Raw genomic sequence first — 27,698 nt, 5'->3', positions numbered from 1 at the left:
TTCAGCCAGTGAACCTCAAAGTGTAGATGAGTGAATAAATATTTCCCTACCATTAGCCAGACATTCATGAACACTAGCAGGAATTTCATACGCTCCGTTCTAACTAAGATATTGTTCGTCTTTACTTTTGCAATAAACATGTCAGAATTATTGATTCCAGGAGATTTATAAATATTTACATATTATGAAATCTCATATTTAGTTCTCCATCAGTAGCTAATGAATAGCTCAGAAAATTAGGTTTAGAGAATGACTCAAACCACTCAAGCCCCAAACGCATTTCAGCGGAATGGCGACGGAAACGGTAAAATTTGACAGGAAATATATGAGCGAACTGTTAAATCCTTCCGTTACCGTTGTGCTGCATTGCATTGGGGGTTTTATTCATTACTCCTTTGAAAAGTTAATTAAATGAGCTCAAATGGTTATAAATAAAGTCGAAGTTATTACCAATAAATGTATTTTGACCATACCCTTTGAGCGCATAGTTCAGTCTGACCCATTTTCAATAGGAAACGATGGGACTAGATTTCCCGTCGAATGAAACTTGTTGCGAGAAAATCGGACACAAATAAGTGTCTAAATGGCGATTGCGTTCTTTTGCGCACATACATACAGACGCGCATGCACACACATACAGACATCACCTCAATTCTTCGCGCTGAGTTAGTTGATATATACCACTAGGGTCTCCGGGCCTTCTATCAAACATTCGTTTTGGAATGAGCATTAACCTTGGAGTACGAGAGAGGCAAAACACGGTAAAAAACAAATGAAAAAAAAATCAGAGTGACTTAACTCTGTTAATTGCAAATACTGGCAAGAAATTCTTTCGGGACATTTTAGTCGAAGCTTTGTCCTTGATGTGTATCATAAAAGAACCCGGGGATTCCTGAGGAAAAAAAAGTTCTTCACTATCAAAGTTGAAAATAGCGTCGTTTTTGGAAAAAATATTGCTTCCGCATTTTTCTCAATTTTTTTTCACAGTGTAACCATTAGTTTTTGCACACCATTTAAAAGCTTATACAATAACCTTTGTAATGATGTATTAACATTGAAGAAAAAACATTTAAAAAATATTTCAATAAATAGTTGAAAATAAAATATTTTTTCAGAAAATTTGCTAACTTTTTTACCCATTTCTGACTTTGCCACCTTATATCTTTGGAACTAGTGCACCTAGAGACTTCAAATTCAGAATTTCTCTTAATTAGAGTATTGACAATGGAGAGAAAATATTTTAAAATAATTCGGAAGACATGACATTTTCGATTAATGACCGCCCGAAATCCTATAGTGGGCTGCAAGGATCAGGTCATCATTGGTGCAGTCGTTGTTGGGCAGGTCACCCACAAGCAAAGAAACCTGAGCATGGCGTATATCGACTATAAAAAGGCATACGACTCAGTACCTTACTCGTACCTTCTTAACCCTTAAAGGCGCAAGGCGATTTTTTTAGAAATCGTCGGAAATATTTTTAATGTAAATAACCATTGAAATTATTAACATTGAACGTATTTTCGGTTTGTTGTTTTAAAACAACATTGCGCATTTAAGGGTTAAGGTACTGCAGTTGTATAAGATAGACGGTAACGTCATCAGGCTATTGCAGCACGCCATGGGGATGTGGAGCACATCCCTACACATTACCGACGGAGAAAAGGTGTAACGGTCCAGGACTCTCAGCATCAGGAGGGGCACCAAGGCGATACCTTTAGTCCTCTATGGTTTTGCCTTGCCATGAATTCTCTTAGCAGAGCACTTAACCAACACAACTATGGCTATCATTTGAAGAGTGGGGAAAGAAGTACAAACATTGCCCACACCTTCTTTATGACGACTTGAAGCTGTTTGCGGAATCTGTGGAGAAGCTGCACCAATTTCTGCCGCTTGTAACGGTATTCAGCAACGACACCCAGATGGAGTTTGGTATCGATAAATGTCGATCCATACATCTACACCGGGGTCACCTGGTGGATGCCGACAGTTTCCGCGTCAACGAACAGGAGGAGATTCGAAACATGGTTGAAGGCGAAACGTACAAGTTCCTAGGTTTCCTGCAACTGAAAGGAATTCGCCATACGACGATCAAGAAAGAGCTGCAGGAAAAGTTCTTGCATCGTGTCAACGGTGTTTTGAAGAGCCTCTTGTCGGCCGGCAACAAGGTGAAGGCGATAAACACGTTTGCTGTGCCCTTGTTGACATACAGTTTCGGGGTGGTGAAGTTGATCAAGACTGACTTAGAGGCGTTAGAACGAGCAGTACGAGTAGCGTTCACTAAGCTTCGCATGCGCCATCCAAAATCGTCCATTGAGAGAGTCACCCTGCCACGTACAGTAGGAGGAAGAGGCGTCACCGATATACAAACACTATGTGTTTCCCAGATCCAGCAGTTGCGAGGATACTTCGTGGAAGGCCAAAACCACCACGAAATCTATCGCGCTGTGTGTAAAGCTGACCACGGATTCAGTGCCCTGCATCTGACGCAGGAGGACTATCAGCTGATTTGCGACCTCTAAACTGTCGAAGAGATGATCGCATCGTGGAAGCAAAAGAAGTTGCACGGTACTCACCCCCATCAAGTGGAGCTGGAATATATCGACAAAGCGGTGTCGAATACGTGGCTGGTGCGGGGTGAACTCTTCTCGGAAACAGAAGGATTCATGGTAGCCATCCAGGACCGGGTAATTGCGACGAAGAACTATCGGCACTATATATTGCACGAAAACGTGGAGGACCGCTGCAGGAAGTGCAATTCAGTAGGAGAGACGATCGAACATATCGTGTCCGGGTGTTCAGCCTTAGCTGATTCAGCCTATCTCGGTCGTCATAACGAAGTAGCCAAGATTGTGCACCAACAGCTTGCTTTAAAACACAACTTGGTTAACCAGTTTGTCGCCTACTACAAATATGTGCCTGTCGGTTCTGCAAAATAGTTTCGTGAAGCTGTACTGGGATCGCGAGATCATAACGGATGTTCTCATTCGTGCCAATCGGCCCACTATTGTGGTCTACGACAAAAGGATGAAGCAGGTAACCCTCATCGACATTGCTGTACCGCTAGACCATAATGTCCAAACAACATTCTCCAACAAGATAACGAAGTACCACGACTTGGCGGAGGAGTTGAAGCAGATGTGGCACCTGGAGGACGTGCGTATAATTCCGGTTGTTATCTCAGCAACCGGAATCGTCCCGAAATCTCTTCTGAGATCCTTAGGAGAGCTGGAACTATCTCATAACCTCCATAGCATCCAAAAAACAGTGGTTCTTGGAACTTGCAGCATCGTAAGAAGATTCCTGAACCACCATAACTAATACATCCGGTGCAAACGTTTATTATAGGATTTTAAGTCAACCGGCGAATGAGATCCACAGAGCCTAATCCCCTTTGGCATTCAGATTGCCCGGGGTAGGTGAAAATTCCCAGCACGCTTGCTGAGGAAGTGCCAAAACTCTATAATAATAATAATATCGCCTTTATCTTTCTTTGGATTTTGAAGATTTATATATCAATCAACTCGGACACTCTCCAGCAATTTGTCAATTTCAATGTAACTCAAGATGATTAACGATAAGTTAATGAAATTTTCAATTCTTGTCAAAGCCAATAAAAATTTCATATATAACCAATCCCGTGCATTCCTAACACGGACATCAGAATGCTGTATGTCAGGGGCCTGCGGATCCGCCGCAATATTTTCTTTATGTATAAAAGAAGCTGTGCCTGCTGTGTGTGAGTCATTCCAGTTGGTGACAGCAGCGCGTACTGACGTGCTTTTTGCTCGGCCATTTTTTTTCTCGTTCGTTCCCAGTGTTTACATAGATAGCAAGAAATCGCCAGCAGGAGAATATACATGAAAGACGAGTGTGCATTCTTGTGTCATTCTATGCTTGATGATGGTCGGATGCAGTGGTATCGGTTGCGACCGATGTTATCGCCCATCGCAACGCTCGGAGCTCACGGCTAGATGCCGATTATGGGGTGATGCTGCGATGGCAGCAGAGGCGGGTTAAGAAGAATAAAATCAGCCCAGAGAGATTTGGTCTGCTCTGAGAGGTCTGCTCATCCAAGGAAAGTGATTGGTTTCATAATCCACACCACTCCGGGATGGGATCAAGTCATGACATATGACTGACCATTTGTTAAGTTACACGTACATTAAAACAGGTTTATACTGTAACAGTTCTGATTCCCCTAGCATAAAACACTGAGGAAAATAAAAATTTGATCCAAAATAATTACATTCATTCATTCGTAGAAGGCATTGGCAATTCAATTAAGGATTAAAAAATTGGGCCGTATTACATGTAAATGTTTTAAAAAAGTCCGCAAATAATAATTTCTTAAAGAATATTTTAATAAACATTATTTTACGTTTTTTTTTCATTTTCTGAGAAGTCATATTATTAAACATGACTTAGACTCGGAGTTTGAAGCCAAAACAATAAATAATTTGTCGTTGACGTATTAGCAGTATCTCCTCTATTTTAGTAGGGTTACTGCTCCTAGACTTGTTTCGTATTTTTGTGATTTTATTCAATAGTAAGCACGCATGTTAGCAAAAAAAGAAGCAACGAAATTGGTGATGTATTTATTTGTTTGGCGATAAGATTAATATATGTTCAATGAGTTGGAAAACGGGACAGTTCCTCTAAAAAAGCACATTTTGCCCAATTCTGAAAATTGTATTAATAGAGTTTTCAAAGTTTAAATACTATCAGCAATACGAAGTCTATATATGCCCTACATTTGCAATACCTATACTGCCGCTAACCGCAAGTCGAGCACATCTGTATATGGAGCCCCATATACAGATGTGCTCGACTTGCGGTTAGCGGCAGTATAATCAAACCACATAAATTCAAAAGTTAAATGTAAAAACGTTACGTTTACGTAAGTCCTACGTCTACCCGCGTTTATGTCTAAAACATTACCCATTGCTCGTTTTTTAATTAGCGTTTATTTTAGGCTCAAGCGCCAGAAGGCATAACAGAGCCGATACTCAATTGAAATTTACAATTTCATAATGTGCTTCATAGGTTTATATGTTAGTGTTGGGGAACCGAAAAACGCGCGGCTTGGTCGAGGTTAAGGAGTACAGCAAAAACTAAAAGGTTCAGCCCAATCGGGTTGTACGCAAAGGTGACATAGCGTAGCTATATGAAATGGATGGTATTTGCCATAATAATTTGTGTCTCTTTATTAACATTGAGCAAACTGCTCGGAGGTCAACTGAATCAAGAAGGCGAATAGTTGCTCCCAGTTAGATGGAGTTTGACTCTCTAACCATGGAATTAACGCCGCTGAATCCACTCGACTGGCTTTCAGTGGAGGATATCACAATCCTAGAAGACACCATCCTCAAAAATGTCCGGAGAAAAAGGGGAAATAAGCAGAATCAGAACGTACGTGGCAAAGTGAGGAGAACTTCAAGAACAAAATTCACATAGTTCTTTTCAGGTTATTTATCCAAGAAGAGGTATTGGCGTCTTCATCGATTGGCTGTCATGGCGGAAAGTGAAATTTTCTGGCAAGATTATTTGGTTTCGTTTCTGTTAGTCATTGGAATTGAAAACATTTTTTTCAGAGCCACTATTTTATACAAAAGAAGATCAATCCGAGAAAATTTTTCTTCAAAGTGCAAAACCTAATCGTTTTGCGATGCCAGAAAGCTACTCTTCGGTAGCAGAATCACAAGCGTTCGATGACAGGGATGATGCAATACATTTGTTTGAATGGATGGAATCACTCACAGCAATCAAGCTACCACGCCAAACGCCGATGCCACCGAAACAGTCCATTTTTGCAATCAACCCTGAAAAGAACCAATTTTCTTTTCTTCATGCGCCTTTCCAATAACTAACTGTATCCAAATGCTTTTCAGAATCTTGCGTTAAAATTTTCCGACCGCCACTCGACGATGTTTCGCTAAGCCTCCACCATTTGGAATAAATTTTCAGCATTGCCATCGCCTTCGTGCTGCTGTGTCCACTACGCTGCATCAAATTTTGTCGAACCACTCTTTGCGGAATCCCGATCAAAATGGCTCGCGCGCACCGGAAAGCATGTATTCAATAAATTAGGCCCGTTAGCCCCGCCCCTTTGTGATCTGATATGGGTGTAAATATGTATAAAGTGCATTCATTCAGAACGATTAATGAAGGTGCGGAGCTAATGGAATTACTTCATTAGATATGAGAAAGCTGATTTCCAGCGCGCGTGAGCCATTTTGATCAGGATTCCGCAGACAACGAACCGTTTGGAGAATGTAATTTGCCACTGCCTTGCAAGCGGGAGAAAAGACAACAACAAAAATAAATAAAAGATTTAAAAAAATAGATTTTACGTTATACGAATCAAAACAAGGCACGTTACATTTTTTTTAGCGAAGAGTCCTAGTTGGAAAACGCATTATAGGTGTTTTTTTTGTATTGCACTTTTTTTCCCAAGCAATTTCGTCAAAATTCTAAAAACCAAATATATGAAAAAGGCAAAGCATTTTTCACGCTAATCACGCCATAATCTAACACATGAGATTCAAAATAATGATTTCCAATGAGAAAAAGTATATCTTTGTCGTCTTTCTTCAACGAATTATAACTGAAAATTCTTCTTCCACTCGAAACTTACGATCTGCTCGTATACTTTCTCATTACTCTCAAATTCATCTGGGGGTTTACTAGGTATCAAGAGCTTTCGTTGATAAACAGAAAAACATATAATTTGTTGGTGGCGCTATAGTTGCCACTGCCTTATAAATGGATGAACCGCTCTTTGCGAAATCCCGATCAAAAAGGCTCGCGCGCCGGAAAGCAGCTTTCTTGTATTCAATAAATTAAGCCCGTAAATTTTAATGGATGGAATCACTAACAGAAACCAAGCTTCCACGCCAAGCTCCGATGCCACCGAAACAGTCCATTTTTCCAATTAAACCTTTCTTTTCAGAAAATGCTGGTCCTGAGAAGAACTAATTTTCTTCCCCCAATGCGCCTTTCCAACAACTAACTGACACCACAATTTGTAATTAATTTTCAGCATCGCCTCTGGCGGTATGGGATCGCAACGGTGCTATTTTTATAGTCAACCCTTTCTTCATATGAAATGCTGTTTCGTTGAGGTTGAATGATCTGCAGCAACACACCGAGCACAACCACCAATGCAATGGATTTCCGTTGAAAATGTTACCAGCGCCTCCGTGATGCTATGTCCGCTTTGATGCGTCCGCTCTGCGTGAAATCTTGTTCAAACGGAGGATTAGATCCAAACCCGCAAGTGATTGATTTTTGATGTCTATGCTAGTGATGCATGTACGTGATTGGTTGGTTTACCTATTTCTAAACTTTTTATCAATTATCGATAATAAATAGTTAAAAATCAGTATTTTCATATAAATACAAAGAAGCGTTGACTCATCCTTGATCGAATGGTCCAAAAAAATTGAAAATCCATCGAGAAACGGCTGAGATATTTAAGTTTAAAGTCTATCATATTTTCGTGACAATCCCCGGTTTTCGCAATCGTAGAAAGGACAGACGTAGTCCTACGTCAAAAAAGAGCATATATGAGTCGTGTTTCGCCAGTAAGCAGAGCGATCGGCCGGTCATCGAAATTCAGTTCTGCCTTGTGCAAAAAGCAAAACAATCGGCCGGTCATCGAAATTTTCTTTTGCATTGTGCAGGTGACTAAATTGATCAGAAAAAGAAAATTTAGTTCGCATCCAGTTGTGTACATGGATACATGGCGACCGTTTACCAAAACAAACCCTGCCGCACTCCCTATCCAATATATCCAACATCCCAGTGATTTCTCGTGGAAGTGCAGATGACCCGTCGGCTTCCATCAAAGCGAGTATCACATCAACAATTTCCTACCTATTCCTTAATTGACCTGCATTTGGACACGGCCGGCGCTGATATTGCTTATTTTTGGGTCACCAGTTCTTACACATTGAAGATGATGTTAGTCCCAAACTTCATCTGTTGGTTCTCTGTGTAATTACCGCTGACCTGACAATAACGGAGTTGCAACCGTGGGCGGTCAATCATGCTCATATGAAAAAGAAGAACATATGCGTGGTAGGTGTTTCAGAGATACTAATTTTTGAAAAATAATATTTCCCCATAGAGACACCGTGTCATATTTAACGACTGACATTATTATCAGCCGTTAGCAAGGATCCAAGGTTGACGAATTCATCGACTACTTCGAAAGTATCTAACACTGCGAAACGAAAGTAACACTCCTTCCCATGTGGGCCCTGACGCCCTCGGTTCCGCCCACTAGTCCCGATTCATACATGTTGCTAAATATTCGAAGAATCTTTGAATCATTAAACCTTTTAAGCTATTTCTGTTAAGAAAGAATCGAATTCTTCTCCAAATGTGCAGTTTGCAAAGTTTATTTTTCCTCAGTAAGAAAGGGGAGCATATAATGATTTCGCCAAGGGCGCTGAGAATCCACGCTACGGTTCTGACTATGAAAGGTAATATCTCTACCGAAAGATCTTATATACCTAGATAATCCAATAAAACGCCTAATCCAATTAATTAGGTTAATTATATTATGCGAATCACCTATTGAGTGATATTTGTGGATTTAAGCTTCCTCCTTTGTGATTGTGCATACAAAGCCCAAAGAATATCACATTTAGTGCTGGGATGAGCTGTGGAAAGCAATTTATTCTCCTCCTGCATAATAGCCGACAGATTCCCGAGAACAAAAGTTCATTTGAGTTTATGCTAGGATTCGCCTCCAGGAGAGAGTGGCATTGTCAAACTTCGAGTACGGAATCCTTCGGTCCGCATATGTAGATTAGGCTGCCAAAAGTAGCAGCACCCGCTCGGTTGGCCCTATGTTTGTGACGAACGGCCGGCAGTGGTGGTGCGGGTGGATGCAAAAAGGCCGACAGACCAACTTTCTTTAAACAAAAAAGACAAATACTCCAAGTAGAACAAATTGAAATGTCATTTTCATTTACATTTTAGATTAAATTCTTCGTAGTATATTTAAACGAAAATGCACTTTGAACAAGCGAATCTAACGTCACATGCAACCGGGCTAGGACCTATAAGAAGAATGACGCAACGGGCCACCAAGTACGGTAAAGACTCGCTTCGAGCTAAATTTAAATATCGTTTTTCCCTGTACCATCCGCTTTGTGTTCTTTGGAAAGTACGGCGTTCTGTGGTGGTATTGTGAAGTATCACATTGAAGATACCCTCCGGTGTTCATGTGTGCTCGTATCTGCAATTCTAAACGATATTTTATTCTTACGATATCCTTTTGGTTGTTATGTGAAGTCCAATGCGGAGACGTGCGTCGTACACCTTATCAGATGCTGAGACCCCCACAGGGAGATTGGATTTAAGATCTCGAAGCTAATAGGAGATAGCTTATAAATTGAATGATTGACCTTCGTTTACGTTTTGACATGTGCATGACAAATACTCGCTTATACATTAGTACATGTATAGGATAGGCCTATTAGGTATCATTATGAACTGAATACTATTATAGACTGAGAAATAATTTAGTTACATGTTATAGCCGAATATAACAAAATAATTACGTCTTTCACACATCTAGACAATCGTACACTTGATCCCCCACAGTTTGCACACTGTAACCTGCGAGTTACAATTAACCCGTTTTGTTTAGTCTTGTCGCCGAGTGTATTTTGGGTAGTTTGTGTGTCGCTTTAACTGGCTACCCACTATGCTTTTGTTTTTGTTTTAATGGCAACATGCACCACCACTGTGGATTTGTAAATATTTTAATTCGTTTGTTTTTCAATTAAAGTTTGTTTAGATTTTCTTGTTTAGCGTTTTGTTTTGTTGCTTATAAATTATAGTGTCCGTTAAGATAGATTTTAAAATAAAGTTAGCGCCAGAGCTCCTCCCGTAGGCTAAAAAGCGACATCAACAAAAGCAGCATAACAGTCGAGCACGGTGGCAGGAGCGATGGCGATTATTTGTTTTGGTCTGGTCGATGACGTAAAAAGGGAAGAAAGTAACGAACCGTGAACTAGATCGGACGTTGTTTTGATCCGCTGCGATTCCGGAGAAGTTAGTGCCGTTTTTGGGTGTGCGATCTTCCCATCGACGTGTGTTCCGCTGGATGACAAATTCCCAGCTTCGTCGGGTGGACAGTTCCGTGATTCCCGGGGAAAAAGTGCCGGTTCGTGTACTTGTGCAGTGTAGTGCAAGGGTGTTGGATCGCCGCCATAGTGGGAAGCTAATCGTGAATGAGAAATTCGCTTCCCGGCGGCCCAGTCAAGCATCCAGAAACACTCGCCGTTCTCGCTACGGACGTTCAGCCGAATGAGTATATCTCACGTCCGTAGCTAATTGCCAAGGAGAACGAAGACAGACGCGTAAAAAGGGGCTTACCGTCTGTGGTAGTGTACCGTGGTCACTACTGGGACTGCTTACGGGGAGTAGGTGGGTCCGGTGTATTTACACACCAGTGTCGCTAGGGGGGATCCGACAAAGGAGCTTGCTCTTCCCCCTAGCTAATAGTTAAGGACGGCTGCCGTGGCAGTCTGTAAAGCCCGAGAGTGAGAAAGTGAAGAAGGAGAAGAAGAAGGAGCGGAGGAGAAGAAGAAGAAGAACCGAAGAAGAAAGGACGGAAGAAGAAAGCGAGAGACCAGTTAGCCAGTCGCTGCCGTGCTACCGTCGACGAAGGGGCCCCAACGAGAGCAGTGAGTCGATCAGTGCCGTAGTAAGGGAGGAGACAGAAGGTCAGATAGAATATAAGGTTTTTTAATTTGAGATATTTTTTCCTTTTTCTCATTTTGTCCATCCGAAATCCGAAGGGAAGTGGGAGTACTCTGCTCTAGGCCGCCCTGCCGGGGTGAATTGTATCAGGGGAAGCTCAGGGCTTTCAACACATGATCCCGATATTGCATATATTTAGGCGTTTGAAGTACATATTCCACTGAATATTATTGTATTACATGCAGTACTGAGATTTTCATTTTCATTGAGAGAGGTCACGCGATATTTACACTTTATTCTCTCCCGCTTTCATAGAAGACATAAACATTGAAAGGAATTCTGCTAAATTTCCACAGATTTTTTTTTCGTGAAAGCGCATCAAAATAGTGTAAACAAGCTGTTTCTTCTTCAATAATGTTACTTCTAACTCGAAAATCAAAAATCAAAAATCATTGTATCGATTAGTCATCGTTATTTGCACAGATCTATTAAAACTATTTAGAAATTTAGATTTCAAAACAAAGCACATTCCCATCATGACTGCTTGTAATGTGACAGGTGACCGGGAGACGGCTACATTTCCATTTGGTCTCTTGAAAATGAAAATGCAACTGTTTTCGCTTTCACATGACAGTTACGAAAACTAGCAGTACTGATTACATGTAATACTATGTTCGGCCTGAATAAAATGTTATACAAATTATCGACAAAGGAAAGCCCGTCAAAATAGCCGAATAACATGTTACAATGCCCTAGTGCGAACATAGTATTGTCGCGCCGCCACCAAGCCGAACCGCGAAGAAGGAAGAAGGAAGAAGGAAGAAGGAAGAATGAAGAAGGAAAAAGGAAGAATGAAGAAGAAAGGAGGAAGAAGGAGGAAGGAAGAAATGGGAGGAAGAAGTAAGAAGGAAGAAGGAAGAATAAAGAAGGAAGAAGGAAGAAGAAAAAAGGAAAAGGGAGGAAGAAGGAAGAAGGAAGTAGGAAGAAGGAAAAAAGAAGAAAGAAGAAGGATGAAGGAAAAATAAAGAATGAGCATGAGCATGAGCAGGATAACCGTACAATTCGTAGTTGCTACTCCGTGATTGATTAGAACTTGCGAAATTGCACAGGGAACCAATTGAATGGAGCTTGGGTTTAGCTATCATTCTCAATGTGCAAATTTCGGAAATTCAATGCATTTTACTAAGTCAATTACGGCGCCGGCCACGTCCTTACGGTCATCAAGGGAAGGAAGGATTATTAGTTCAACTCTCGTTGCTACTAGAGACCGAGTATACCTCTGCATCTCCACGATAGTCTTAGGATAGGATATTGTGTTAGTATGAAGGGATATATTATCTGGATTCACTTTGGTAAGTGATGCGATCTATGGGATAGGAATATATGGATGAGAAATAGAAGTACTAGAGTAATGAGAAAGTATTAAAGTGAATTCTAATGGGATTCATTTTTTACAATTAGAATTTGAATGCTATTGGATTCTAATACCACGCACACGTCTACCACACCATCGCTACCCGCACATCAACCTCACACATTCTTACTTGTATGAGGCCTGCACGAGCATAGCGACCGTATATAGCATTCGTATACGGGTACAAATGAATACCAATCTATTTTTACATTTTATTTACTGCTACTAAGTAACAGGCAGCTTTTTATAACAATTCTATATTTAGAATCATACTTGCTAGCAATGAGAATTTGATTTGCAAAGAGATTGAGTTATATGATTAACGAAATTATCTAATAGGAAATTGGAAAGGGCCAGGGATCAAACCCTTAATCTCCTGCTTATGAGGCAGAAGCAGTGACACAAGGCCACCAAGCACCCCTTAAGGAAGAAGGAAAAATGAAGAATGGAGAAGAAAGAAGAAAGAAGGAAGAAGGAAAAAGGAAGAAGGAAGATAGAAGAAGAAAGAAAGAAGAAAAAAAGAAATGGAAGGAAGAAGTAAGAATGAAGAAGAAAGAAGAAAGAAGGAAGAAGGAAGATGGAAGAAGGAAGAATGAAGAAGGAAGAAGAAAGAAGGAAGAAAGAAGAAGGAAGAAGGAAGGAAGAAGGAAGGATGAAGAAGGAAGAAGAAAGAATTAAGAAAGAAGAAGAAAGAAAACGGAAGAAAAAAGAAAGGAGAAGGAAGAGGGAAGAAGAAAGAAGGAAGAAAAAAGAAGGAAGAAGAAATAATGACTAAGGAAGGAGAAAGAAGGTAGAAGGAAGAGGGAAGAAGAAAGAAGGAATAAGGAATAAGGAAGAGGGAAGAAGAAAGAAGGAATAAGGAATAAGGAAGAGGGAAGAAGAAAGAAGGAAGAAGGAATAAGGAAGAAAAAGAAGAAAGAAAGAATGAAGGAAGAAGAAGGAAGATACAAGAAGAGAGAAGGAAGAACTTCTCATTTTTCACTTTTTGCTTCTTTTTGCTAATTCGGCCTAATGACCGTTCGGCCTAATGACCATTCGGCCTAATGGCCTGACACCCTGTTTTCCCAAGGGACAATCAATCGAATTGGTCTGACGAAGCGCATCTAATTACATATTGTTTGTTGAAACTGAAAACGGAGTAAAATAAGGTTAAATGATGTTCAATTGTGTACAGTGTAGTTTCTTACATGCATTAAACACAGATGTATATTGCCTTCCTGTGCTACCAGTAGTACGGAGTTGCAGAACATTTAGTAGATAGCACGATGTTGAAGAAAAATAAACCTTTTTCTTTTGGTTATGATTTTAAGGGGTAATTTTATTCGGACTAATTTGGTCAGGTGGTATAATTCGTACATTGTCTGTTATCGATATATTAAGTATTTGGTATAAATATTCCCATAGGAACTGTAACAGGTCCAACGTGTTTACGTTTTCCTTTTGCGCATCTTCCCGCTGTAGACCGTTCGTTCTGGTGCGATGTATTGTCATATGAGATTCCCTCTCATACACAACCGATGCTGATACCGTTCTGCTGTGGATATCGATGCGATGCTTGGTATAGTTGAATGGCGAATTGTTCACTGCAACTTTCCGTATACAGTGACGGTCACAGGTTTATTAATACACGATAGCTTCTAATAGACCAGTGCATGATGACGTAGGTTGACAGTTCACAGAGCTTTTTCTCCGGGACTTAGCCTCCGGCTCAGCTTCCGATAAAATTGTTTCGTCATTTTTTTCGCATGTAGATGTCCTTTGCGATTAATTTCATGCTGAATGTAAAGAATAACACTAAAATATTCGGATCACAGCAATTCTAAACTAAAAATATGAATTTTAATTTTCCTTTAATCGATTTTTCTTCTAACACCTTGTAAACAAGCTCTGTGAACTGTCAAAATAAGTGAGGTTAAGTTAGAGTTTGCATTGGTCTATAGGCCCTCCTTAGCCGTGCGTTAAGACGCGTGGCTACAAAGCAAGACCATGCCAAGGGTGGATGGGTTTGATTCCAGGTGCCGGTCTAGGTAATTTTCGGAATGGAAATTGTCTCGACTTCCCTGGGCATAAAAGTATCATCGTGTTAGGGGCAAGCCAGAGTAAACGCGATGTGCGATGCGACGCGACGCAACAGTGCAATTTGACAGCCTGTTGTTAATGATTGTTATTCTTTTACGTGAGTCGCGTCGCGTCGCATCGCACGTCGCGTCTACTCTGGCGGGCACCTTAGCCTCATGATATACGAATGCAAAAATGGTAACCTGGATTAGAAACCTCGCAGTTAATAACTGTGGAAGTGCTTAATGAACACTAAGCTGCGAGGCGGCTCTGTCCCAGTGTGGGGACGTAATGCCAATAAAAAGAAGAAGAAGAAGAAGAAGAAGAAGAAGCTTCTAATAGGCAATATGTGAAGTTGACTCGCTTCATAAACATAAACATTCAACGGTATACGTCGCCATAGCAGCATAGCCAACTAAGCTTGCATGAATGTGAGTGTTCATGCTTTAAATGCCAAAGTGGACATTCATCGCCGATTCGAGTAGATTGTGTAACAGATGGCGTTAGTATACACCCAGCTGGTGGATAACAAGATTTTTTGTAAGGATTTCCTCCAAGGGCCTCATACGCCTATCACTGGTGAACAAAGCTCGTGTACTCTGCATCGAAGCTTAGAACCGGTGTTAGGGCGCAATCGTTAATGCGAACATTTTTATATTCGGTTCTTCTTCTTCTTCTTATTGGCATTACATCCCCACACTGGGACAGAGCCGCCTCGCAGCTTAGTGTTCATTAAGCACTTCCACAGTTATTAACTGCGAGGTTTCTAAGCCAGGTTACCATTTTTGCATTCGTATATCATCAGGCTAACACGATGATACTTTTATGCCCAGGGAAGTCGAGACAATTTCCAATCCGAAAATTGTTTAGACCGGCACCGGGAATCGAACCCAGCCACCCTCAGCATGGTCTTGCTTTGTAGCCGCGCGTCTTACCACACGGCTTACCACGGCTATATTCGGTTAGTTACTGCAAATAAATTCTTTTTCGAGTCCCTATAATCAAGCAGGTATCTCAAGCATACTACATCGTTATATTGCTGCATGATTGGGTGTTTAATTTTGATAAAATATCGAAAACAAAAGTGTGCATAAAAATTTCCTCGCCATAACAAAAAGGTGGTAGAGAATTAACACTGTTGTTTACAGTTTAGAACCAAATCCAGATGTCGCACATGTTGGGGTAGGGATTCAGTGCTCCACCTTCTCCAGATGTCGCACATGTTGGGGTAGGGATTCAGTGCTCCACCTTCTCCCCCTGATTTCCTCTGAGAGTTACGTCTGTTTGTCTGTGAAGGAATACTTCCCGAGAAGTGGTGGAGATACGTTGATGACATTTTTAGCATCATCAACCGAAAGGATCTAACCAGGATTTTGGAAGCGATGAACAACGTGCATAAGGACATCAAATTCACCTTCGAGGAGGAAAAAGAAGGTAAACTACCTTTCTTGGATCTACTGGTCATCGGGGAAGCAAATACAACATTGAGCCTCGAAATCTACAGGAAGCCCACGAACACCATGAGAGTCATCCCATATACATCGAACCATTCGTACCAACATAAAATGGCAGCACTTCATCACATGATCCACAGGATGCAGACGATACCCCTGAGCGAAGGAGGAAAAACGAAGGAACTACAATACATCTTTGAAACAGCGAAGATCAACGGATACCAGGAGAGGACTATACGAGCGATCATCAACTAGAAGGAAAGAACCCTACGACGAAATGGACTTACAACGCTGACACCGATCGATGAGTCGCTAAAAAGAGTTTCGGTCCCATATGATACACACATCACCAACCAGCTACGCCCTCGACTAAGGAAATTCGGCATCGATCTAGTATTATCCAGAAGAAGCAACCAACTCAAGTCTCTATTGGGTTCAGCGAAGGATAAAGTAGAAATGTTAAATAAGGCAGGCGTTTATAAAATAAATTGTTCCCAATGTGAAAAAATCTATGTAGGCCAAACAAAAAGATCATTAGATATAAGGGATTACATTACGAATTTAGATCTAAGGTAGCAGAGCATGTGTATATCACCCACAATAATAAGGAAAATCACCCAATTACGGCATCAAATATTAAAATCTTAAGAAATGTCTCTTCCCCATGGAAACTTGATGTAGCTCACAGTTTGGAAATCTACCTACAGGTACACACAGCGCTGTTGAATAAGGATCAGGGAAACGGCAGCTCTTGGCTCTTCAAGTTTCTACCTAAGCAATAAGGTAATTAACTGTTTAGGTAAATAAAATAGACAATAATTAGATCGTAGTAGCCATGAGCTTTGACTGGAATAAATAAAATCAGTTTGAATTTTACCGTCACCAGAAGCAGTTGTCTTTTCATTACTCTGCTATGCACAAGAGGTTATGGGCCCAGCATAGCTTTAACCTTGGAAACGGAGTTTGTTAATTGAAAAAAAAAAATCACACCGGAGGAAAATGTAAGCGGAGCTGAAGCCTAATCTTTTCGACGGCAAGAACTTCCCGAACTGGAGTTTTCAGATGGAGACGTTGTTGGAGGAGCGGCAGTTGATCGATTGCATCCGGAAGGAAGCGGAAGAAATCCTGGAGTTCCAAGTGGCTGCTACGGATACGGTCGCAGAGAAGGCGCAGAAGGAGACGAAACTGATGGAGCGGAAACTTCTGGAAGCACGTTGCAAGTCGTTGGGGGTGGAGAAGATCGCTGATTCGCAGCTGGAGTACGTCAAGGGTAAGTCCACTCCGAAGGCGATCTGGGCAACATTGCAGAATGTGTTCGCGAAGAAGAGAATTTCCGGTCAGTTTTACCTACTGAAGCAACTGGCCGTGGTGAAGTACAGCAAAGCGGAACCGATGAAAGAGCATCTGCTGCGGTTTGAGCGGATCATCCGGGAGCTTGCCTCAGCGGACATCGTGATGCACGAGCGGCTGGTGGTGATGAATTTGCTGCAAACCATGCCGAAATCGTTTCAACAGCTGGTTCTTGAAACCCTTCCGGCAGAACAGTGCACACTCGACTTCGTGAAGGCCAGGCTGCGGAACAATTGCGGCATGGAGAGCACGTTGGGTGGTGATTCGGCGTTCTTCGGCGAGCGGTCCAACATCAAGTGTTTTTCCTGCGGGAAAGTGGGCCACAAGAAGTCAAACTGCCCCATGAAGAAAGACACGGACCAACGAAAATCGTCTGGTAAGCCGATAAAAAGGGAAGGGCCAACGTTGCTGGTTCCGAAGTGGCATTCGTGAAGGAGTCCGATGGTGATGTGAAGCGTGAAGGTAAGAGTTTGAGCCAGTTCCGATGGATTCTCGATTCGGCCGCAACCGAGCATATGGTGCAGACAGCGGATTGCCTTCGGAAGTGGTGAAGCCGGACCAACAGGTCCCAATCGTGGTCGCATCCGGAAAGGTTGTGTATGGTCGTCACTCTGGAACCGTCAAGTTGATTTCGATGGTTGGAGGACGGCGAATCAACAGCGTGGTGAACGACGTACCATACGTGCCGGAACTGCAGTACAATCTGTTTTCCGTTCAGCGCATCGGCAAGCTTGTGATGCGTGTGACGTTTGGAAACGATGCAGTGGAAATCAAGCGTGGCAGCGAGGTGATTGCCACTGGTAAGGTCCGGCAAGTTGTACGTTCTGAACGCAATCGTGGAGCGTGGACCGGTCGACGAAGCGCTGGTCACCCTTTCGGCAAACGAGTACGAGCTGTGGCATCGAAGATTCGGCCACATAGGTAAGAGTGGTCTGAAGACTTTGGTGCGCGACGAAATGGTCAACGGCATGGCACTGAAGAAGGAAGCGTTCCGGGAGAACGAAGTGTGTGAACCTTGCGTGCTCGGAAAGCATGCGAGACAGCCCTTTGGAGATATTCCGGTTCCGAGATCCAATAAACCGTTGGAGCTGGTGCACAGCGACGTGTGCGGTTACCTAACACCGACAGCCTGGAATGGAAAAAAGGTATTTTGCTACATTCACGGACGACTTAAATCATTTTAGCGCCGTATACATCCTTGCGGCGAAAGATGAGGTCCTGGATGCTTTCAAGCAGTACGCGAACATGGCCGAGGGACATTTTGACCGAAAAATTCGTCGCCTCCGGTGCGACAACGGCGGAGAATATGTCAGCAAGGAGTTCCAGCAGTACTGCAGAGACCGTGGAATGCTGGTGGACTACACCGTTCCATACACGCCCCAGCAGAACGGCGTGAGCGAGCGCCTGAATAGGACAATCCTAGACAAAGCGAAGATTCCGGTGGAAGATTCCGGCCTGCCAAAGAAGCTTTGGTGCGAGGCGGTTCAAGCGGCGGTGTACATCGTCAATCGGAGTCCGACGGTGGCATTGAACAAACTCCGCATCTGGGGAAGCAAGGCCTACAGTTTCGTTCCCAAGGAGAAGCGATCCAAGCTGGATGCTCGTAGCTAGGTATGTTACTTCGTGGGCTACGGGGTAAACGGATATCGGCTGTGGGATAGCCGGAAGCAGAAGGTGTACCTTGCACGTGACGTTGTGGTACATGAATCAAGATATGCATCGGCCCACGCTGAGCCAGTGAAGAACGATGTCGAAGCGCAACCGATTTGGATTCGACCGGAACCACGGGCGGTAGTTCCGGATGAGCCAGTAGCTGAAATCGAACCGGACGATGATGAGGCGGTTGATCTACCGATCGACAACCAGGACGACGACGAAAATGATGGATTCGTATCGCTGGAAGATGAAGATGATGAAGAAGAAGAGGTTAGTACAAGAAGAAGCTCACGTGTACGGAGACCACCGCCCGTACGCGTTGAATGCCGTTGAATGCGTGGCGTACGCGTTGAATGCCAAAAATTATGTGCAGAACCTACCGGATACCGTTGAAGAAATGAAGTCAAGAGAGGACTGGCCTCGGTGGCGTGAAGCCATCGAAGACGAGCTGACATCGCTAGCGGATAACAACACCTGGGAGCTAGTGGATGTACCGGAAGGACGAAAACCGATGAACTGCACATGGGTGTTCAAGCTCAAGATGAAGCCGGATGGCACGGTCGACAAGTACAAAGCGAGACTGGTAGCCAAAGGATTCGCGCAGCGGTATGGATATGACTACACGGAAACCTACGCTCCGGTAGTGAAAATGTCGACGGTTCGCATGGTGCTCGGATTAGCAAACCAGGAAAATTTGCTGATTCACCAGATGGACGTCAGGACGGCGTTCCTAAACAGAAATCTCTCAAAGGAATCTTCATGCGCCAACCTCGAGGATTTGAGGAGGGGAATCGAGTCTGCAAGTTGAATAAATTCATCTACGGTTTGAAGCAAGCATCGAAGGCGTGGAATGACCGATTTCACGAGTTTGTGTCCAGAATTGGTTTTCAACGATGCGAGAGCGACAGTTGCCTGTACGTCCGTGAGCGTGGTGGCGAAAAGGTGTTTCTGCTGCTATCTTCTTCTTCTTCTGCTGCTATACGTGGACGATATCCTTGTCGTGTCTCGCTGCCTTGGCGTGCAATCAAGAAGCTGCTGATAACGGAGTTCTCAAAAATTATGGGGCGAACACAATGTTGCGTCATTGCAGACTTCAACTTCATCGCATATGGCCGGATCCATATGCGATGAAGTTGAAGTTTGCGATGACGCAGCATTCTGTTCGAACCTTTACTTCAGCCAGTTCCAGAGCAATCCAAACGAGGACCACTGGGTGCACGCAAACAGGATTTTGCGGTATCTGCAGGGGACAACCGATCACGGACTGGTGTACGAACGGTTAACAGTATCGGACCATCAGGTGATTGGTTTTGCGGATGCAAACTGGGCGACTGACGTCAACGACAGACGTTCGGTTTCCGGAATCCTGTTCAAGCTGTACGGAGCCACAGTTAGTTGGAGCACTAGGAAGCAGAGCACCGTATCCTTGTCGTCGACCGAAGCGGAGTGTTCCGCTCTAGCAGATGCAGCGTGTGAGGCCATTTGGATCCAAAAGGTCTTAGGTGAGTTAGGAGTGCAAGAAGGGCGATCGCCACTATTGTACGAGGACAACCAATCAACCATCGCGATTATGGAGTCGGCTGGACCTTCGAAGCGACTGAAGCACACCGACGTCAAGTTGCATTTTGTGCGTGAGTGTGTAGCCATGAAGAAGCTTGAAGTTCGCTACATTTCAACGAGTGAGCAGCAAGCAGATTTGTTGACGAAAGGGTTGCCCGTGATGCCGTTCCGGAAGCACTGTTGTTACGGTTTATTTTAACTTACCTGCGAGCTTACCTGTAAGTTGCAAATGTCTGAATGGAATTGTGTACTGTTCGAGCATTGGAGTTTTCCCACGATCAGTTTGAGGAGGGGTGTCAAGAACGAGCAAACCAATCGTAGTAGCTGTAGTCAATAATTAGATTGTAGTAGCCATGAGCCACCAATTTTTCAATGTTTCTGAACTGTTTAATGTATAACAAACATACATTTGAGTTTAATACCATGTCAACATCCTATTGTTGTTTTTGTTAATTTATTGTTTAGATTCGTCTGCCTTATAAAGGGTTAAAATATTTTTTCTGATATTTTATAAGTTTGCGAGAAGAATGGTTATTTGTGATCTTATATACATCATAACTTAAATCTATGGATTTTTGCCAATAAAAATGTGTGGATGTTTAGTAGTGTAGCAAGGCACCTGCCGATAGCACTGGCCCAGAGTGTATGTAATTAAGAGTGACGACATGTGCCGCATTTGATAGTTCTCCTGCTCGTTTGAAACACGATTTTGTATGGGAATGACAGGTGAATTTTGTTCCAATGAATCGCCTGCTTTGAGCGTGCTTACAGCGGCACACTAGGAGTTATTTTTCTGAAATCAGTATGGCGAAAGGCATCTAAGGTTCGATTTCTCAAAATTAAGCACTTTCATCAAAAAAAATATTCACACTTAAATCATTTCACAGATTTCGGTGAATTTTGCTTCAATTCACCGAAATCTCAACAGCAGATTTGTTCGGTAATTATTTCACAAAATTTTCGGCGATTTTCCCTTTGTTCAACTGTCAAAACAACCGAAAATTTGTAAAATTATTCACCGAACAGTTCTGCTGTTGAGATTTCGGTGAAATTAAACAGAAATCTGCGATTTATTTTAAGTGTGTTTGGAAGTCATGGTAGCGGACACCTTCCTACATAATCGGTACCAAATAGTTTTTCATGAAAAGTTTCTAATTTTGTTAGAATGACTTTCGCGTTAGATGACTTTCGCCATACAGATTTCTGGCGGTTAACTCTTGCTGGCTATTTTGCGCATATACTATAGCGCCTGGATGTGACAGCGGCGGGTAGAAAATCAGCCACTGCCAATAATTCATTCTGTCAGTGTTGCCACTCTTAATTGCATACACTCTGCACCTGAGACTCTGCACTGGCCATATCTGACAAACGATTTGATCATGATTGTACTATTGTTTGTAGTAAAAAACCGAATTACAGACGCACAGCATGGCTTCTTTAAAGGGCGTTCAAGTTCAACTAATCTTCTTGAATTTGTTGACTATACCCTGAATGCAATGGATAAAGGAAACCATGTAGAAGCTCTTTATACTGACTTCAGTAAAGCATTTGATCACATAGATATACCCATGCTTCTATTCAAATTGAAAAAAACTGGAATTGAGCCGGGACTACTCAAATGGCTTGAATCCTACTTAACTGATCGCCAATTGATTATAAAATTTAACAACAATAGATCAAAACCCATTCAAGCCACTTCCGGTGTCCCCCAGGGATCTCATTTGGGGCCTCTATTATTCATAATATATGTAAACGACATTTCCTTCATTCTTGACAAACTTAAAGTGTTAATCTACGCAGATGACATGAAGCTCTTTTTGGAAATAGGGAATAAAAATGACCTCAACATATTCCAGAACGAAATATGCACATTCTACGAATGGTGCAATAAAAGCCTATTGCAACTGAATGTAAAAAAATGTAACCTTATATCATTCAGCAGAAAAAGAACAGCATCAAATCTCTTAATTACATTAGGAAACCAGGTTGTAGAGAAATGCGATAGAGTTAGGGATTTAGGAATTATCTTGGACTCCAAACTAACGTTCATCGACCATTACAACACCATTATTCATAAAGCAAATAATATGATGGGTTTTATAAAACGTTTCTGCTATAACTTTCATGACCCATACACAATTAAAACATTATATATTGCTTATGTAAGGTCGATACTGGAATATTGCAGCATTGTACGGTCTCCATTTTCAAAAGCACACGAAGAAAGATTAGAATCAGTACAAAAACATTCCCGCTTCCATCATATGAGGCACGCTTCAAGCTTATAAACATTCAAACTTTAAAAGAGCGTCGTGAAATTGCAATGACTTCTTTTGTTAACGATATAGTTTCGCAGCGTATTGATTCAACAAACATTTTATCGAAATTAAATTTCTACACACCATCTCGACAACTGCGTCATCGACACACATTTTTGATTAATCACTGCCGTACAAATTATGCAAAATTCGGACCTCTCAATCAGATGATGGCCATCTATAATCAAGACTGCGAAACTATTGACTTTACAATGTCTCGGCAGAACCTAAAAAAATATTTGGTCACAATTCGAAACCTACACATCTAAATTTACATTAAATCCCAAAATTAAACGTTACTTAACCAAACTATTTTTTATTTTTATACACTATAATACCGTATTTATTGCATTAAGAAAATAAAGAAAAACATGTATATTGTATATGTACTAGTCTACGTCGGTTGACGAAATAAATAAATAAAAATCCATCAAACTCCTGTATGAAGGGCCAAAAATGGGTGGGGTGGTTCCACAAGCAGAAACACTTATGCGAATCCACGGGATGGATAGAGAATCTCCTTCCAGAAGAAGGTTTGTACATCCAGCATTTTACGAGCGCTAATGGTCGCCACAATCCAACTCAGTTTTTGGTAGGGTGGAAACAGTTTGAAGTTTGGCTTGTGTCGTATGACACAAAAACGATAAGAATTCATCATCATAATGATGAATTCATGATGATGATGATCGCTGCGATGTCATACAACACAAGCCAAACGTCAAATCAAATGCATCCTACCAGTAAGTTAGTTAGAGAGTGGCGGCCCACGTAAAATGCTGGATACAATAATAAAATCTGGCCATCGTTTCCCAGAAATTAGGTACTTTTTCTTATTGGACGTGAAACAAGACGAGACCCACGCTCTCCCCTGTCACAAATTCTAGACCCCCTCCTCCCCTCAAACCTTGGACGTAATTTTTGAACAACCCCTATATCGAAAAAATCTGGGAGCAAACGACCCACGCCATTGGGTTGTTTCAAGTTAGCGTGTACTGTCAAAGGTCGGCAAAACAGCGTTTCGTGAAAAGGCCTATCAAAAAAGAAAACACACTCCTGTCAAGTCAATCCCGTCATCCATCAGGGCAGAAAAAATTGCCCCTCCGTCGAGTTCGTCGAATGCCGTAACTTTTTATTTTGAATATTACTGCCATTTTTCGCGAGAACTACGAGATCGGTGATTGGTAAGTTTCTGTTATATTAATGCAGTTTAAATGGTAGAAGGAATAAAAAGCGTGTTGCGGAAACGCAGATTTAGTTTTGTTTTGTAAAGTGCTTACGTAATTCGAATGAGAAAACCATAACAAAAGAGCCTTCTTGCCTCATATAAACAGATCCAAGATGTCCGGAGTGTTCCGTGTTGGCGTTCGGTTCCTGAACCGGTCGACGAATTCACTGATCGACGCTAAAATCACATCAGTGATGCTGAATCCCGCTTGCAGCATCTCCGGCAAAACAATGCGCGGTTCGAAGCTGAGCAAGCCGAAACCGTTCCCGTATCTGGAGAAAAAGTACACTGCCTTTCAGGCCTGCAAAGATGTCCTGTTCAAGACTACAACGCACCGATTCGATGAGAATACTAAGGTAAGTTGACTGATACTAAAGGACAGGGCTAGTGGCCGAAAATACGCGTACTTCGCAATCTAATCGCCAATTGTTTTGTAGGTTGTCGTCGTGGACGGTCCAATTGCTGCCGGTAAGTCTGCATTTGCCAAGGAGCTGGCAACCGAACTCGAGATGAAGTACTTTCCCGAACCAACTATGGACAATTACTACATCAACTCGTATGGCTACGATTTGCGCAAATTGGATCCGCAATTGCCAGCAAGTGTGCAAAGCTTTGATGCGAACAATTTTCTGCAAAACCCAACCCATAAGCAAGTGGCCACGTTCCAGATTCGAATGTTGATGCAGCGTTATGTCCAATACATCGATGCTCTTGCTCATCTTTTCTCGACCGGCGAAGGGGTCGTTCTCGATCGTTCCGTTTATTCGGATTTCGTATTCATGGAGGCCATGTTCAAGAACGGCTACATTTCCAAGGGTGCACGATCAGTGTACTATGATATAGTGAAGAACACTTTTTCCGAGCTGATGAAACCACATTTGGTCATCTACTTGGACGTTCCAGTCAGTATGGTGAAAGACCGTATCAAAAAGCGCGGTAACCCGGCCGAGGCCAACTCTAAGGCACTCACCGACAACTATCTGCAGGACATTGAGAAAATTTACAAGCAGCAATATCTCAAAGACATTAGTACGCATGCTGAATTACTAATTTACGATTGGTCGAATCACGGTGAAACCGAAGTCGTTGTTGAGGATATTGAGCGGATCGATTTTGACCGGTTCGACAAAGACGATTCCCACATGCGTGACTGGCGTATGGAAAACGAAGAAGATTGGACTGAGGCCAGAGCCCGCTACATGGAGAATGTGGACTTGATGAACTACTTCAACGTGCCTCGCTACGATGTTCCGGAGTTGATTATACCTGCTGAAGACTTTAAGGTTTGGTCGGACCTGTGGTTCAATGCTCCAGGAATGGAGTTCCGCAAGGGTTACAATGATGAATGCGGCGACGAGGGTATTTTAACTAAAACTAAACTCGATATCCGTGGCAAATAGGATCAGTTATGTTAAAGTCAGAGTTCAAAATAATATTCTTGTGTAATAGCCTCTAGAATGAACAATAAATTGGAATCGAAAGGGGCTGTCCATAAACCACGTAGACTCTTGAGGGGGAGGGAGGGGTTTCGGAAAAGTCTACGTTAGTCTACGAAGGGGGACGAGGGGGTATACTAAAAGTCTACGTAGACTTTTTTAACATTTCATACAGCAGTTTTGTGCGAAGTTCACTTGTTTGAATTTTTAAAGATTTTTTCCGTTTTTTCCGACTTTACCGAAATAATCTCTTGAATTTCTCCAGAGAAATCTTATGGATTTCACTGAAGTAATAGTCTGAACTACGGCTTAAAAATATCATGATTTCAACAGCAAATTCTTCTGTGTTAAGCAGGAAAATTCTATAAAAACTTTCAAAATTTTCGCTTGGATTATATTACAGATTCCATTAAAATATCTTTTGGCTTTTCGGCAGGAGCTTCTTTAGAAACTACAAGTGATTCTTTAGAATTTCCACGGAAAATTATGTCGCACTTCAAAATTCTTTAGAATTTACAAAGGAAGCATTTTCACCGGGATTTTTATCTTAATTTCGGTAATTCATCAAAAATTCAACTGAAAATTCTCCATAATTCACATCGAAAATTATTCGGAAAAATCTTTGGAATGTGCAAAAGAAATTTCAAAATATCGTACCGTTTCGGTTCAAATTTCGAACATGGCTCATATCCCGAACACTCGCTTTTAAATGGCCATTTTGGAATTATTTATGTATTTTTTTTCTATAGAAGCTTGAATTATTTTGCAATCTTGATCCACAGTACGAAAAACCAATGAAAACTTTAGTTTCAGGGCCCTAAAAAGGCCAGTGTTCGGGATATGAGCCATGTTCGGAATTTGAGCCAAAACGGTAGGTAACCATTCTGAAATTCCACGGGAAATCATTTTAAGTTTTTACGGAAAATTACTCGGCATTTTAACGGGAATACTTTTGGAATTTAAAAAAAAAAAGTGTGGTTTCAACGGATGATTATTTAGCAGGATATTGCATGGGATTTTCAAGAAAAACATCGGAATTATCACGGAGAGTTATTTGGAGTATTACCTGGAAACTTTAAAGGTTATCAATCGGGAAATTCTACGGAATTTCCTCGAAAAACTTATTGGAATGCAGACTTGACATTCTCAGAATTTCAACTCGAAATTTTTCGAAATTCTGAATTTTCTTCGGTTTTCTACAAATTTGAACCGGCATGAAGAATTATAGGTCAGATGCGTGACAAATTTTAAGCACTGGCGCGCCAATGCAAGTGTCGGTGGCGCACACCTCTAGGAGGAATTAAATTCAACAGAAAATAAATTAATTGGCTTCGAGATTTGGTTTCAAGAGCTATGGACAGATGATTAAATTTGATTTCGTTTTGAATTGATATTTGTTTTGTTGGATTTTGTTCAGTTTGATTTCGTTATGTGAATTTTACTGTAATGTTCACAATGGATTTGGAAATGGATTTGAATAGCTAAATTGCTGAAGACGTGGTTGATTTCCATATTTTTCCAATCACATATGATGTTTTGTAAAATTTGAAAAAGTCTACGTAGACTTCAAGGGGGTGGGGGAGGGGTTTCGGAAAAGTCTACAAGGGGGAGGGGGGTTGAAAAAGTGAAATTTCGGTCTACGTGGTTTGTGGACAGCCTCAAAGTTGAAAGATCAGTCTTTGGTTATTGCTTTAATAGTATAGGATAGAGTACAAGAGACGTAGTATTGCGTTTATCAATTCTCGGTCCAGTCCGTCCAGTCAAATGGGCTTATTCTACGAGTGGAGTGACGTGAGATTGCTCGAATGACGTGAGAAGAGTCGTATAGCCCCATTTGAATAACATGGTCACCTTACGTGAGAATTGCTAAAATCGACTCACCTCACGTCACTCGACTCGTAGAATAAGCCCAAAAGATGTTTTCGGGTGACAAACATCCTGGATTCCCTGGGCATAGTGTATTCGTTGTGCTTGCCACAATGTTGAAAAACAGGTCAAGTTCCATTTGGAGTTTTTAATATTTTAAAACAAAACATTTTAATTGAACTTTCAAAACAAACTTCTGTGCTAGTCAGAGAAAGTGTGTTTTTTGTTACAGACTAATAATCTATGTCACGAAAATCCAACTTTGTCATATTCAGTTGAGTCTAGTAGTTTTCGAGTGTCACACCACTTTTTTACACAAGTAGGTTTATCACGTAAAATGTTGATTATGTTTGTTAATTCTTGAATTTGTAACGACGCACAAGCCTAACCATGCTTGCTGCTAAAAATGCGGCTGCATGTAAGGAGTTTTGTGCTGCACCATGTCGCTTCTATTGAATCTACCGACTTTAGGATAAACAAACTATCCTCTTTTCCATTACATATTTAGCGAATCTCACCATTCGTCGTTATAAAACTGATGTATAACAAATATAACTATGAGTTAGGGCTTTCCTCCAAAAGTTCATTTTTGGTGTAATTTTTCATCCACTTAGCATACAAGAAAACCAATCGCTGTGACAG

General features: G+C 41.7%; 1 protein-coding gene across 1 annotated transcript; it reads left to right on the top strand.

Moving 5' to 3' along the window:
• The first annotated feature begins 23,553 nt into the window (after positions 1-23,553).
• On the top strand, positions 23,554-25,250 carry LOC134227745 (NADH dehydrogenase [ubiquinone] 1 alpha subcomplex subunit 10, mitochondrial). The gene is made up of 3 exons (XM_062709409.1): positions 23,554-23,710; positions 23,861-24,110; positions 24,192-25,250. Exons 2-3 carry the CDS (start codon positions 23,868-23,870, stop codon positions 25,152-25,154), a joined length of 1,206 nt encoding a protein of 401 aa, XP_062565393.1. The 5' UTR covers positions 23,554-23,710; positions 23,861-23,867; the 3' UTR covers positions 25,155-25,250.
• Positions 25,251-27,698: the final 2,448 nt, after the last annotated feature.

Source organism: Armigeres subalbatus, chromosome 3 (genome assembly GCF_024139115.2).
Source record: "Armigeres subalbatus isolate Guangzhou_Male chromosome 3, GZ_Asu_2, whole genome shotgun sequence".
NCBI classification, from domain to species: domain Eukaryota; kingdom Metazoa; phylum Arthropoda; class Insecta; order Diptera; family Culicidae; genus Armigeres; species Armigeres subalbatus.
This window is presented reverse-complemented; position numbering and strand designations above follow the sequence as displayed.